The 14,315-nt window shown below is 40.2% G+C and overlaps 1 protein-coding gene across 5 annotated transcripts in view; it reads left to right on the plus strand.

Moving 5' to 3' along the window:
• Gldn (gliomedin) overlaps positions 1 to 14,315 on the plus strand; it is a 72,632-nt gene that overhangs the window by 26,882 nt on the left and 31,435 nt on the right. For 3 of the 5 annotated variants that reach the window (XM_045161082.1, XM_004662470.3, XM_045161080.1), the window contains exon 2: positions 10,121 to 10,172. In XM_045161082.1, coding sequence (XP_045017017.1) covers positions 10,130 to 10,172 — 43 coding nt within the window. In that variant the 5' untranslated portion in view covers positions 10,121 to 10,129. Of the gene's footprint in view, positions 1 to 8,810; positions 8,891 to 10,120; positions 10,173 to 14,315 lie in introns of all 5 variants that reach the window. The other 2 variants (XM_045161079.1, XM_045161081.1) reach the window with 1 other exon arrangement.

A 14,315-nucleotide genomic window follows, 5' to 3' on the forward strand; every position in this document is an offset into this window, starting at 1 on the left:
AGAAAAGACTCAAGTGGTGACATTGGACTAGAGAGGAAAATCTGCATCTAAGAAATATACAGAGAGAGGAGCATCTTGAGTCTGGTAATGAAGGGAATATAAGGAAAAAGAGACACTGTCCAGATTCAGTCAACATTGAAAGGAATGGCAGCAACATAGACAGAAATGGGAAAACATGGAAGTAGGTTAGTTCAGAAGCAAGATGATACTAAGGATGCTTGCACATTGAATGTGATATGAAAATACAAAAGTGCTAAGGAAAACCAACAAAACAGAAAGTACTTGGGAAAAGAAAACCTTTTGCTTCCCAAGAAAACTCTGCCTATGAAAGGGGTCTTTAAAAGTCAAAAAAATTAAAATGCAGGCCCCAGTGTGATCCTTTATCCTGGTTAGGAATGTGAGCATTGCTAGGACTATCATAAAAGTAGTAGCAGAATGAATGTAAGAGCTAGAAGATAGTAACTCTCTGGATGTGACATGACCATTGCACCCATAAACTTACAGAAGTGTGGTTACCTGCACATCACCTATACAAGCTAGGGCCCATTAATATTCCATCATAGATGATAAAGGAGCTCATGAGAATGTCACCCTTCCCTGAGGAGTTATTAACAGTTAATGGTTGCTGGGGGGTGAGTCATTCTCCTTAATGCTGTACCCACTAGTAAGTGGGGAAGAGAAAAGGGGGTTGGCAAGAGGAGGAGAAGATAAGAGAGGGTGATAGTGGGTCTATAGGATGAAAATACAATATATAGATAGATAGATAGATAGATAGATAGATAGATAGATAGATAGATAGATAGATAGATAGATAGAGATAGAGATAGAGATAGATAGATATATAGAGATATATATACGTGTGTGTGTGTGTGTGTGTGTGTGTGTGTGTGTGTTTGTGCACACATGAACTTATCAAAGAACAAAGTAAAAGAAAGAAAGAAAAAGAGGCATTCTAAGGGGAGGGAAGCAGAACACAAAGAGCACAAGTCTCTCATAGAGCCACTGAGGAAGAAGCAGGTGACACACAGGCCACATGCCCTCAGGTCCCCCTGGCTGCAAGCTCTGCCTAAAGTCTGCCAGTGACTGACATGTTATAGATGCATTTCATCCCCAAAGAACAAGATGGGTACTTATTCTCAGAATGCATGCATTTTATGTACATTTTGAAGGAGGGTATAGTCTTTTTATATTTTTTTCTGGTGCATGTGTGTATAGAATATGTGTGGTATGTGTACAGAAGTACGTGCCTTCTATGTTTGAATGCATAGGACAGAAGATATTGTCACTGGATGTTCACCTTTCACTCATTTGCCTGTTTCCTTGAATCAGAGTCTCTCAACTCAGAGCTGCCATTTTCTCAGTTTTTCATCTTTGATTGCTTATGTCAAACAAAATGATATACATTACTGTGAATTTTTTAAAGGCTGCCCTTTTTTGAGGTAGGGTCTCACTCTAGCCCAGGCTGACCTGGCATTCACTATGTCATCTCAGGGTGGCCTCGAACTCACGGTGATGCTCCTATCTCTGCCTCCTCAGTGCTGGGATTAAAGACGTGCGCCACCATGCCTGGCTAGGGCTGCCTTTTATTTTTAACTTTCCATAGTGTCATGGTGTATAGAGGAAAAAGTACATCTTTTTCAAAACATTTTCCTCTTGATATTTGTATGCTGATGAAATGATTAATTCCAACAAATTCATAAAGACTCCTTTGCTTTATTATACAGGCATTTGAAAATATCTATTAATGTGAATATTATCTGAATTCAGTCTGCATGGTGTCTGCACAGACCAGAATTCAGTTTGTCAATTATGTTACTATTCCCAAATGGAGACATGCTACTATTAACATCAACTAACATTTCAATTTGTAAAATTGAGAAAGTAGAAAAGGAAAGCCAGAAGATACTAAGAACTGGAAATAAATGACTGTATGGAATGAATTTTCTAATAATGCTGTGTGGCTACTGTTTGACTCTGGAAGACAGCTTGTGCCCACCAGGCTAAACAGGATGGAGAAAGTCATCTCCTCCCACCAGGTGGACACCAATCACAAAAGTAAAGCTCCTGTGTTGTATTTTTGTTTTTGTTTTCTGTGTGTGTGTGTGTGTGTGTGTGTGTGTGTGTGTGACTTTTTTCAGCCCTATCAGATCCAAATGTTATTATGCACTTTTTAATGTTTATAAACTTTTACTAATTTTTGGTATGAATTGCATCCTGGTACAATAATTATAACTATTAGAATGTATCCAAATTTCACTGATGCTATTGATGGCCTATGCTGTATTTTGACATCATGGTTCTTGTATGGAAAGTTTCCCTAAGATGTGTAATTCCTCTGCTCAGTGTTATAAAATCATTTGTCAGTGGTAATAAATAAAGGGCCAGTAATATGCCCATGGTTCATAAATTATGGGGCAAATAGCAAAACAATGGAAGGTCTTTACAACCAGAGAACTCCCTTGGTTGTCCTGGGGTGGGAGGACATTCAGATGAAGTAGATATAGCAGCATTTCAACAGGAATATGTGTGGGTCTGACAGGAATTAAGCTTTTCTCTATAGCTGTAGACACTGTGAAAAGTCAGTCTGCCCATCCTCCCATCTGCATTACTTTTTCACTAACTGATATTGACTGATAAATACATTAATCTCATTTGGCCCCTGACTAGATGTTTTCCAAGAAAAAAATATTGTTAACAATGCGTCTCTCTGAATATCTGAAAAAGTATAAATTAAATGCCAGAGCATTTGCTTCTATCAAACTCAGCAGCAGCAAAAATGTTCAGAAAAATTGAAACAAATCAACTCATTAATAGGCTCAAAGGTATGAATAGAAGTTCCAGGAACTATTTAGACAACCTCCGATAATCATTTTAAAACATCCAACTGCTGTAGTTGGTTTTCACTGTCTTCGTTTACTATCCTGAAAGCTTTCTTGTGAATATGAAGTTTTTTTTTTCTTAAAGTTGTGGAATTCCAAAGTGATTTGTGATTTGGTAAAGTTTAGAACCAGTGCTGAGTATATGTGGAGAGTTTATATTCCTGTGTGATATGCTATTACTAATGTATGTGGTGCCATGCTTGTCTTTAAATATATAAATAATGCTAGATTGAAAAGTCATATGAAGCTTTTGATTGAATTTGAACCCTTACTGTTCTTTTTTTGTTATATTCAAACCCAATGGCATTCTTAAACTGGTAAGATACAAATTGACATTCTAAAATACTCACATACGATAAATTTTGCTTGGTAAAAGTATACAGTATCTCCCCATTTTTATTTTAATGTGGTACTTGCATGTCAGTAACACTTACAAATGAATCTCTAAGGACAGAAAAAAGGATAGGGAACAAAACTCTGACCTGGTAATAGGCAATAGCAGTCTGTTAACGAGCTATCTCAACTAATCACTGTCCTCCAGCACCCACTAAACCAACCCTCCAACAGGCCAGCTAGAATCACAGCTTTAGCTTCTTTACCCATTACGATTTAAAGTATATTTTTGCAAGCTAAATTAAATTAAGATTTGATTTCATATGTATTTGTCACCAGATTTTATAATCCGCATACTATAAATGTGAAGTCCGTTCCACAGTTTGTTTCTCTTTATGGGAAAATTTAGACGTAAACAAGAGGAGGAAAGTGAGTTCCAAAAGTGGCTTCCCTTTTCCAAGGTTACTGAAATGGATTTATGACACAAATGTGGCTAAATACTAGAAATATGCATTTTTCTTCAAAAATAAAATTTAATTATACTATATTGAGGGTATACTTCCAATAAGCTATTTTTTCTAGCATGTAACTTATACATTTAGCATGGGTAATACTTCCTATGTTTTATGCTAACTGAGTTTTTTTAACCTAGAAACATGAAGACTTGAGTATTTTTTACTCATTTGCAATGTGTATGAAGTTGTCAGACTTAACATCTTGTCAGCCAGGGTATATTATGCTAACATGTTTTTCCAAAATTCATAGATAAGATGCTTTTCAAAGCCATAACAGATATATGGCCTATATATTTTTTTTAGAAAATACCTGCACAGTGACCCACTGTTGAGGCTCTACACCTGAGTCTTCCTTAGACATACCAAGGCACCACTTTTAGAAGACAAGTGATATTGCTGTTTCTCCTCTGGGGAAAGGTTAAAAAACTGTAACTGCAGCAAGGTTTGAGAGTGATACTTGTAGCTCTAGAGAAAAAAAGGTGTAGTCAACAAGTGAAAACAAGTGAAAAGGATATCATTCATGATGTTGTAATGGCCCTAAATTGTTCTCTAATTAGAAGAGTAGCAGCTTCTGAAATTTAAAAAACAAAGAGTTTTGGAAGCACTCAGGAGGCAGAGGTAGGAGGATCATTGGGAGTTCAAAGCCACCCTGAGAATATAGGGTGAATTCCAGGTCAGCCTGTACTAGAGTGAGACCCTACCTCAAAAAAACAAACAAACAAACAAACAAACAGGGCTGGAGAGATAGCTTAGCGGTTAAGCGCTTGCCTGTGAAGCCTAAGGACCCCGGTTCGAGGCTCGGTTCCCCAGGTCCCACGTTAGCCAGATGCACAAGGGGGCGCACGCATCTGGAGTTCGTTTGCAGAGGCTGGAAGCCCTGGCGCGCCCATTCTCTCTCTCTCCCTCTATCTGTCTTTCTCTCTGTGTCTGTCGCTCTCAAATAAATAAATTAATTAATTTAAAAAAAAAAACAAAGGAGTTTTAGAGGTGGGCCTTGGTGCATTTTCAAAGTTTCCTCATAGAATTTCATGCCACTCTAAGTTGGAAATGCCATGAGGTACTAGTAAGCCTGATTAGACATCTAATCTACCTAAGATTTGTTCATTCATTCATTCATTCTGTCATTGCCCAGCACCTATGAGGTACACAAGGCACAGTGTGAACAAAGTATTCTGGGAGTGCTTTTCCTAACACTTTCCAGGTGTTTCTTCTCCTGGAGACAGGGATACTGAAAATCTGCAGAGGTTGACTCACAGATAATTATCAGGTCCCAGATATTAAGGCCACCACACAGAGCAACAAATTAAAATGTCACAGTTTCAAAATGTAAAGTGTACACAGATGATTTTTATTAAAAAGAAGACTATAGGGCTGTAGAGATGGCTCAGCAGTTAAGGCACTTGCCTGCAAAGCCTAATGGCCTGGGTTAGATTCCCCAGGACCCACATAAAGCCAGATGGTGCCACATGCATCTGGAGTTTCAGTGGCAGAAGGCCCTGGCACACCCATTCTCTCTATCTCTCTGTCTGTCTATCTACTTATCTGCCTCTTTCTCTCTCTAATAAATAAATAAATAAATAAAATTAATTAATTAAATTAAAATATATTTAAGAAAAGTTTAAGGCTGACTTGGGCTACTATAGTTATTTTTATTTTTCTCAAATAGAGGTGCTTGTCTCCTGGCTCAATAATTTTTTAACCCTCCTTTCTCCTCTCTCCCTGAGAATTCCAGGTCAGCTTGGACTAGAGTGAAACACTAACTCAAAAAAAAAAGAAAGAAAGAAAGAAACTTTGTTTCTGAGGCTGCTTCTGAGCCCTTCAACTTTAGAGAGTTGTTTTCTGAGCCCCAATATTATCAATGTAGAAAACAAGTTCCCATGCAATGTAATCTGTCTCTTGTCCATTGCTGAACTCACCTAGAAGACGAAACTGGTAATCTGTACTATTTCTTCTGGGGAGATGATCCCACATCTTCTTGGTGCTATGACCAAGAGTCAACCTCTGTGTGCTTTTCTTTTTTTTTCTTTTTTTTTTCTTTTTTATTTTTCCGAGGTAGGGTCTCACTCTAGTGCAGGCTGACCTGTAATTCATTATGAAGTCTCAGGGTGGCCTCGAACTCATGGTGATCCTCCTACCCCTACCTCCCGGTTCTGGGATTAAAAGTGTGCACCACCACACCCGGCTTACTTTTCTTGATACTCAAAGTGACAATTGTCATTCCCACAAAATGCCTCCATGTTGGAGCAGCTGAGCTAAACTAGACTCCCCTCTGAAATGGGCTTTTCCTTGCCTCCCCCACCCCCATAGCCTTCTCACAGAGCAAGTTCTCCCTTGATATCACAATTCACTCCCCAGTGAGGTTCTAGAATGTCCTAAGCCTGGCAGCAGGCATTATTCCAAACCCCAGAATTGATGACAAAACAAAGAACAAGTTTCCCTGCTCCCAAAATGCTCCCATTTGAGAGAGTAGAAGTGTGCAATAACTAAACCTACACAAGATAGTACTGGGTGGGAAGAGCTACCCAGGTACAGACCAGGTGATAACTAAATCCACACAAGATAATCCTGGGTGGGAAGAGCTACCCAGGTACAGACCAGGTAATAACTAAACCCACACAAAGATAATCCTGGGTAGGAAGAGCTACCAAGGTAAAGACCAGGTGATAACTAAATCCACACACAAGATAGTACTGGGTGGTAAGAGCTACCAAGGAAAAGACCAGGTGATAACTAAACCCACACACAAGGTAATACTTGATGGTAAGAGCTACCCAGATAAAGATCAGGTGATATCTAAACCCACATACAAGATAGTACTGGGTGGTAAGAGCTACCAAGGTAAGGATCAGGTGAGGCGTCAGGGAGGGAGTAGCCCATCCCCTTCAGCTAGGAGTCTCTCTGTGGGGAGAGACCATAACTGGACAGAGCAATGAGGGAGTGTGATGTGGTGGGCAATGGCCTATGATGGGGGCAGAGCCAAGTCACAGATGAAGCCTATGTAACATCCCCAAAGCAATGGCTTCAAGGCCTCTTCCAGTTGCAGCATTCTCAAATCCTAAATCAAACCCTGAGAAGCCCACTATAAAAATGTGACTACTTAGCTTGGCGTGGTGGCACACACCTTTAATCCCAGAATTTTGGAGGCAGAGGTAAGAGTATCGCCATGAGTTGGAGGCCACCCTGAGACGACAGAGTGAATTCCAGGCCAGCCTGGGCTAGAGTGAAACCCTATCTCAAAAAACCTAAGGGGGAAAAAAGTGACTACTTATTTTGACAATATAGATTTTGTGACTTTTGATTTTAAAGTTTTTTATATTATTTATTTATTATTTATGAGCAGAGACAGATATAAGAGAGAGAAAGTGCACACCAGGGCATCCAGCCACTGCAAATGAACTCCAGACACCTGCACCACCTTGTGCATCTGGCTTACATGGGTACTTGGGAATTGAACCTGGGTCCTTAGGCTTCATAGGCAAGCACCTTAACCATGGAGCCATCTCTACAGCCCTGGTTTTCAAAATTTTAGATTTTCCTTTGAACTCTTAATCCTTGTGATCAGAGAAAAAATAGTTTCTAGCTTTATACACAGATTTTTTACTTTAATAAATCCCATATTGTCTAAATTTTTATGAGTATATTTTTAAGTAAAGATTACAATACTTTCTTGGAAAATATCTAACTTTATATTTGGCATATAAGCAAAGCCACAAGTTCAGAAAAATGAAAACTTGTCCATGGCTTCTAGCTGCAGCTGCCCCAGACCAGTGATGAACATCAAAGAGAAAAGCTAATTCTCCCTATTGATTCTCTCTTGTTTTAAACTACTAATTCTGCTGTGATCCCCCAGGCAACAAATGAAGCATTCTGAAATCTTTTCTGGTCCTCTCTATGGGCAATCAGAATATTTTAGAGATAATATATTTTGTCCATTGTACAACTGATTACATTCATTTATGAAAATAACCAAAATGCACTAAATCTATTTTTTTCTGTCTGATTACATTAAGATAATCATCAGAGAGTACTGTGGGACAGGAATTAGCCATTCTGGAATTGAGCCTGGCTTCTTTAACAGCGAGCTATGTGCCCTTGAGGAAATGCGGGCACTACTTTCAGCTTGTTTTCTTACCTGAGGGAGAATAATACTGCCCATTATACTTCAATTCAGAGTTGTTGGAGTGCAGGGTATACTTGAGATGTTTCCAGGTTTTATGCTAGGGTGACATATGCCACCCCCAGTATTCCAGAGGGTTTGTTCGAGGACCCTTCTTAGATAAATTCCGAAGATGTTCAAGTCCCTTATATAAAATACTGTTATATAGTATTTATATATAACCTACACACATCTTCCTGCATACTTTAACTTATTCTTAGATAGATTGCTTATAATACCTAATGCAGTGTAAATGCTATATGCATAGTTGTGATAGTGTATTTTGTAGAAAATAATGATAAAGCAAACTTGTACAGGTTCACTATAAACACAAATTTTCAACCTGTGGTTGGTTGAACCTGTGGATGCAAAATATCAGACAAAGAGGACCAACTACATGTGTTTCTTGCATATTCATCTTTAATACATGTGTGTAATATGTTTTATAATATTCTACAAATTTCTACAGCAGTTAACAAATGACACTGACATACCTGACAGTAACCAGGAAAAGTTTCTCTCTGGATCACCTATCAAACAGAATAGATCTAGATAAAAGGCAAACATTGTTAAAAAAATAATTTAGGGGCTGGAGAGATGGTTTAGCAGTTAAGGCACTGGCCTGCAAAACCTAATGACTGGAATTCGATTCCCCAGTACCCACATAAAGCCAGATGCACAGAGCAGTGCATGCATCTGGAGTTCATTTACAAATACTAGAGGCCCTGATGTTCCCATGTTCTCAATCTCTCTCTCTCTCTCTCTCTGCTTGCAAATAAATAAATAATAAAAATATTTTTAAATTAAATGGAACAGTAATAGAGTAAGTAAGCCATGAAATTTTTTAATAGATCAAATGACATCCTGTGTTTAGTACCCCTAGCCCTCCAACTCCTCCTTACTTGAGATATTGGGTTTGTTTTTCAGTTCTGTTTCCAGACATATTCCAGAAAACCAATGACAAAGAGGATATTTTGAAATGGGATTGGAGAGGCACACAGAAGCATGTATGTGTGTGTCTGTGTGTGCCTCTGTGTGTCTGTGTGTGTTTGTGTATATGTCTGTGTGAGTGTGCCTGTAGGTGTGAGTGTGTGGGTGTGTATTTGTGTCTGTGTGTGTGTCTGTGTCTATGTGTGTGTGTGCATGCACGTGCACAGAAGCACATTACAAGGCAGCTCTAGATTCTGCAGTTTATCATTTATCTTTCTGTCTATCAGCCTGTGGATCTGACATGCTGCAGAGAGAAAGAGGTGTGCACAGTATATGGGGAGCCATGTCTCATCCCTCAGTTGTTCAGTGGTAAGCTAGTAGTGTCCACACTACCAGCAAGGGACACTCTGTGGCCAGATTCTGAGCTGACCTGCCCTTAAGGTAGATGACAAACTGTATGACAACATGTTGTGAAGTTAAATACTTTGTCTGTGTTCACTGACCTAGCTAGTAAGTGTGTGCGCCTAACTACCAACTCCTTTATTCCGGCCTACAGATTGAGGTGTAGTTATGCAGAGTTTTTTCACAGACTGAGTTTGAGAAGCTGGGGGATCAACTCACAATGGTTAAAATTAGATTTGGTGATTCCTTCACAGCCCTCTACCTTCTCAGAAGTTGGCAGAAGCCAAGAGGAGCCTGTCCATGACATTGACACCTAAGAGCTCACATCAACTATCCTTGGATGTTTGCTTGTTTTGTGTTTTGCCTTTTTGAGGCAAGGCTTGACTCTAAACTAGGCTGACCTAGAACTCAGTCTGTAGGCCAGACTGGCCTTGAACTCACGGCAATCTGTTTATTTTAGCCTCCAAAGTGCTGGGATTATAGGAATGAGGCACTATGTATGGCTAAATATTCTTAGATATTTGGAGGTTTACTTCGCAGTTTGCTGTCATATAAGAGTTGATCCTAGGATCTCCCACATGCTAGGCAAGCATTCTACTCAAAATATATCCCAGAGTTTTATTTGTTTGTTTTTATTTTGAGGAAGAGTTTTGCTAAGTTTGCCAAACTGGCCTGGAACTCACTTTATAGCCCAAGCAGGCTTTGAACTTTTGATCATTTTGCCTCAGCCTCTGGAGTAGCTGGGATCCGACTCTGTAGTTTTGAATTCACTGTTTGCTCAGACATCTGCAGATTCTCCTGATTACTTGGTATATTTTTATGGTTGCTGTCTCCTTGTCTAAATAAAGGAGAAGTTCAGGACCCACTGCTTACTGTTTGCTGTTAACCACTCTCTCTCCCCACAGATCCGGGTGATGGTGGACCTGTGCAACAGCACCAAGGGCATCTGTCTGACAGGTAGGCTGGCCACTTCTGACCAAGAGCTACTCACATAGCAACACTGTGCTAGCCAAAGGGCCAGGGGCAGAATATATGCCTTGGAGCACTTTATGTTATAAAAACACATGTGGGCTAACTTTTGCCAGATGCTTTTATGGAAAGAAAACCAATTGTAATATAACTATGAAAAATAATAATGCTTTCTATTATTGCCATAGAAATATAGCCATGGAAAATAACTAGGATGTGGTAGTTAGAAACATGTGTTACCTCAAACTGGGCCAAGAATGTTTTCTTCCTTCTCATTAGTTTCAAACGGGAAAATAAAGAAAGAAACAAAACTTGCTATATGGTTGAGCTTTCTTACATGAGAAATATAGTTCTAACAGAAATAATTATTTCCCTATATCATACATGTAACATGAATATAAAACTCTTGAAGCAAAATGCTAAGTAATCAAAAAGTACTTTAATGAAGCATTTCCTGTGTAGTGCATTTCATATCTTGAGGATGACTACAATTTGCCTCCTTCTCTCAATGACCCAGACACATGGAAGGAACTAGCCAGAAGGCGCAGTCCTCCAGCCTCAGCCACCTGAAGGCTGCACTTATAAGAATATGCCACAATATACAGCAAGAGTACGCTTGTGAGATGGCTTTATATACATGAGAATGACAGAGGCATGCTTCTCATCTGAAAGACAAGCCCTGTGAAGGTGAAGGTCTTTAGAAGATGAGGGAAGGCAAAGTGCAAGATTAGAGCACTTACCCAATGCCCCTCAAGCCAAGGGACACTCTGGCCAGGCCATGATGGGCTTACAGAACTTGATTCCAGACACTTTCCTGCCCCTCAAGAGAGAGGCAGCATTTCAACATAGAAAAATTACATTTTCATCACAATAGTCTGTTAGGGAGTGGAAGCACAGCTCCCTTAGACTTTAAAAGATGGCCACAAACCTTGAAGCTAAAGCTTTTTCTGGACCTCACAGATCTCTGCCCCCAAGCTCAGGGAAAGTAACTCAAACACATCACAGCATAGACAAGACCTGAACAACCAGCCCCTGCCTGTCAGGAACCTGGACATTTTCTGCAACATTCTCTTCTGCCTTGTGTCAAAGGAGCGACCCCATGGCTTAGGTGGGCGAGTAACTGGAGGTGGTGAGCCTCACTCGAGTACATTCATTCCAGGGCTGACTCTTATTCCCTTATTTTGGCCTCAGGGTGAAAAACTATAATTCTGTGGCTTCTTAGAAAATTCTAATTGAATTACTCAAGTCACATTTTGGCCTTTACAGAAAATTAAAAATCTTTAGAACAGTCTGGTCCTTTGTCTGAACCTCTTGTAGCTTTAAGTATCTTCCTTCCATCTGTGGAAGCCCCTCTTCAGAGCTCTGCATGTGATGATAATGAATGCTAGAGAAATGCTCAGATGGATGAAGTAAGAGGCACAAAAGCCCTGTTGAGAGGCACAGAAAAAGCCTCTTCCTTTCTGAGTTTTATAGTGATAGCCCTGAGAGTCGAGCTGCACAGTGAATGCACAGGAAGGAGCTATTGAGACCACTTGGGGAAGAATGACGAGGAACGGGGAGAGCATCCGTGTTAGAAATGGTTGAGTAGGTAATTCTTTCTCACCTCACAATGCTTTTCAAAAGCCAGCACTTTCTTCTTTCACACCAGCTTGAAATTGGATCTCCTATTACAAAGAAAGCTCTTCCGTTAAAAACTTGGGTGTGAAAAGTGCAAGTTATGAAGCAAATGCCTTGGGATAGACCATACTGCTTGGATTGGGAGTTGGACAGGAGGGTGAGCCACAAAACCCAGGAATGAATTAGGTAACTTCAGGAGTGGGCAGAGAGTTTTGGTCCATAGACCAATGATGCTTTGCAGTAAGGATCCTCAGGGCAGAGCCTGGGTTTGGGCTCTGGAGCAATATCTAATTTTACAGTAGACTCATCTTTTACTTTATTTTTGTTTCTTTTATTACTATAAGTAAACATGTTTGTTTTAATTTGATGATTTTGGTTTTTCAATGTATAAGCTTCCTTTTTTCTATGATTTAATACATAAAATATATCATTTCTTGCTGGGTATGGTGTATCACACCTTCAATCTCAACACTTGGAAGGCAGAAGTAAGAGGAACACCATGAGTTCAAGGCTAGCCTGAGACCACAAAGTAAGTTTCAGGTCAGTCTGGGTTAGAGTGACACCCTGTCTCAAAAAAATGTAACACCTCCTTTTTAATTAAATACTTTATTTGTTTATTTGCAAGTAGAGAGAGAGAATGAGACTAGGGCCTTTAGCCACTGAAAATGAACTCCAGATGTGTGCATTACTTTGTGCGTCTGGCTGTACATAGGTACTGGGGAATCAAACCCAGGTTATTAGGTTTTACAGGCAAGCACCTTAACTGCTGAGCCATCTCTCCAGCCCCTCATCTCTTTTTTATACTAATTATGAGCTTTACTGTATGAACAAATAACCTGGAAGCTGGATGAGTGGCTCCATATCAAGTCACACGCTTAGCATAAGCAAGGCCCCTAATCCATCCCAAACCCACATGTAAACAAAGTAATGAGCAGGTGTGCTGCTATGCACATGAAACTCAGTTCTGTTTCCCTTTCCTTGCCTCAGTGTGGCTGCTATGGAGATCAGGATTGGATGCTGTGTGGTTTTGTGTAACTTGTAACATCTCAAATCAATACCAAGGGATATTCCCAACTGCAGTGTTTGGGAGCTTTGATAGTACAGAGTTTATCAAACAATATATGACACATGCTCTTCTGGATGCATCTTATTCCCAGGCCCAGATACCCTTCAACCCCAGAAGTACATCTTCTGGAAGAGCAGATGGCTTAGAAAAGGCAACTTTTGGGGTTATTCTTTGCCTCTGCACATTAATGTGGAAAATTTCTAAGCAATCCCACTGCTGAGCTACTTGTTGGGGCAGAGGTTCTTCAGATCCACAATACCCATTCTCCTTGAAGCCAGTGTTGGCATTGCCCTCATCCTCTATCTGGGCCAACATTAAAACAGATCTTAGTTGCTTCCAGGCATGGTGGCACATGCCTGTAATCACAGCTCTTTGGAGGCAGAGGTAGGAGGATCACTGTGAGTTCGAGGCTAGCCTGAGACTATATAGTGAATTCCAGGCCAGCCTGGGCTAGAGTGAGACCCTACCTCAAAAAAAAAAAAAATCAAAGTTGCTACAAGTACGTATGGCCTCATGTTATCCTTTCCTAATATTCCACAAAGGAACTAGTAATTCACTGGAATTGGCATCTAAAACCTGCCATCTCTACTCTAATATTTTAAAGATTCCATGATAGTAGCCCAAAGTGGAAATATGATAAGTCATATTGGACTGAAGCTTCAGTTTACTGTGAAGAAAGATGCCTTCCCAAATGGAACATGCTAGGACTGGTCCCATAGCTGGTGGCAGGGAAACCTCAGACACATGGAGTGAGGACAGAGGCCTCCAGCTATAGCCAGCACAGCCTTGGTAAATGAATGGCAAGGGTGTGCTCAGACACAGCTAGTGCATGTGACTGTATTCAGCCTCTAATGAGAATTTGGATCCTCTTATAGGAAAGAAGAGAACACACCCTCTTCAGCCTAGCCTAGAAGCCATGCAAACAGGAAAGTCATATTCCCCACAGAATCCTTGCTGAGGAACAGAAATAGAGTACGCTGAGGCTGCAGATATAAGCCTGGCAGCCTAGGTTTATAAAGCTGCATTTTACTAGCTCTTTCTAAGCAGGTAGCCATCTGAGGTGTTTCTATTGGATTATGATGGCTTTTTTTTTTTTTTTCAAGATAAGGTTTCACTCTAGCCCATGTTGACCTGGAATTCACTATGTAGTCTCAGGCTGGCCTCAAACTCATGGCAATCGTCCTACCTCTGCCTTCCAAGTTCTGGGATTAAAGGTATGAGCCACCACATCTGACTATTTTTTATTCTTTTAAAATATTTTCTTATTTATGTATTTGTTTATTTATTTGAGAGAGAGAGAAAGACAGAGAAAGAGGCACAGAAAGAAAGAGAATGGACACACCAGGGCCTCCAGCCACTGCAAATGAACTCCAGATGCATGCACCACCTTGGGCATCTGGTTTTCATGGGTTCTGGAGAATCAAGCCTGGGTCCTTTGGCTTTGCAGG

The sequence above is a fragment of the Jaculus jaculus genome, chromosome 10 (assembly GCF_020740685.1).
Source record: "Jaculus jaculus isolate mJacJac1 chromosome 10, mJacJac1.mat.Y.cur, whole genome shotgun sequence".
Classification (NCBI taxonomy): Eukaryota; Metazoa; Chordata; class Mammalia; order Rodentia; family Dipodidae; genus Jaculus; species Jaculus jaculus.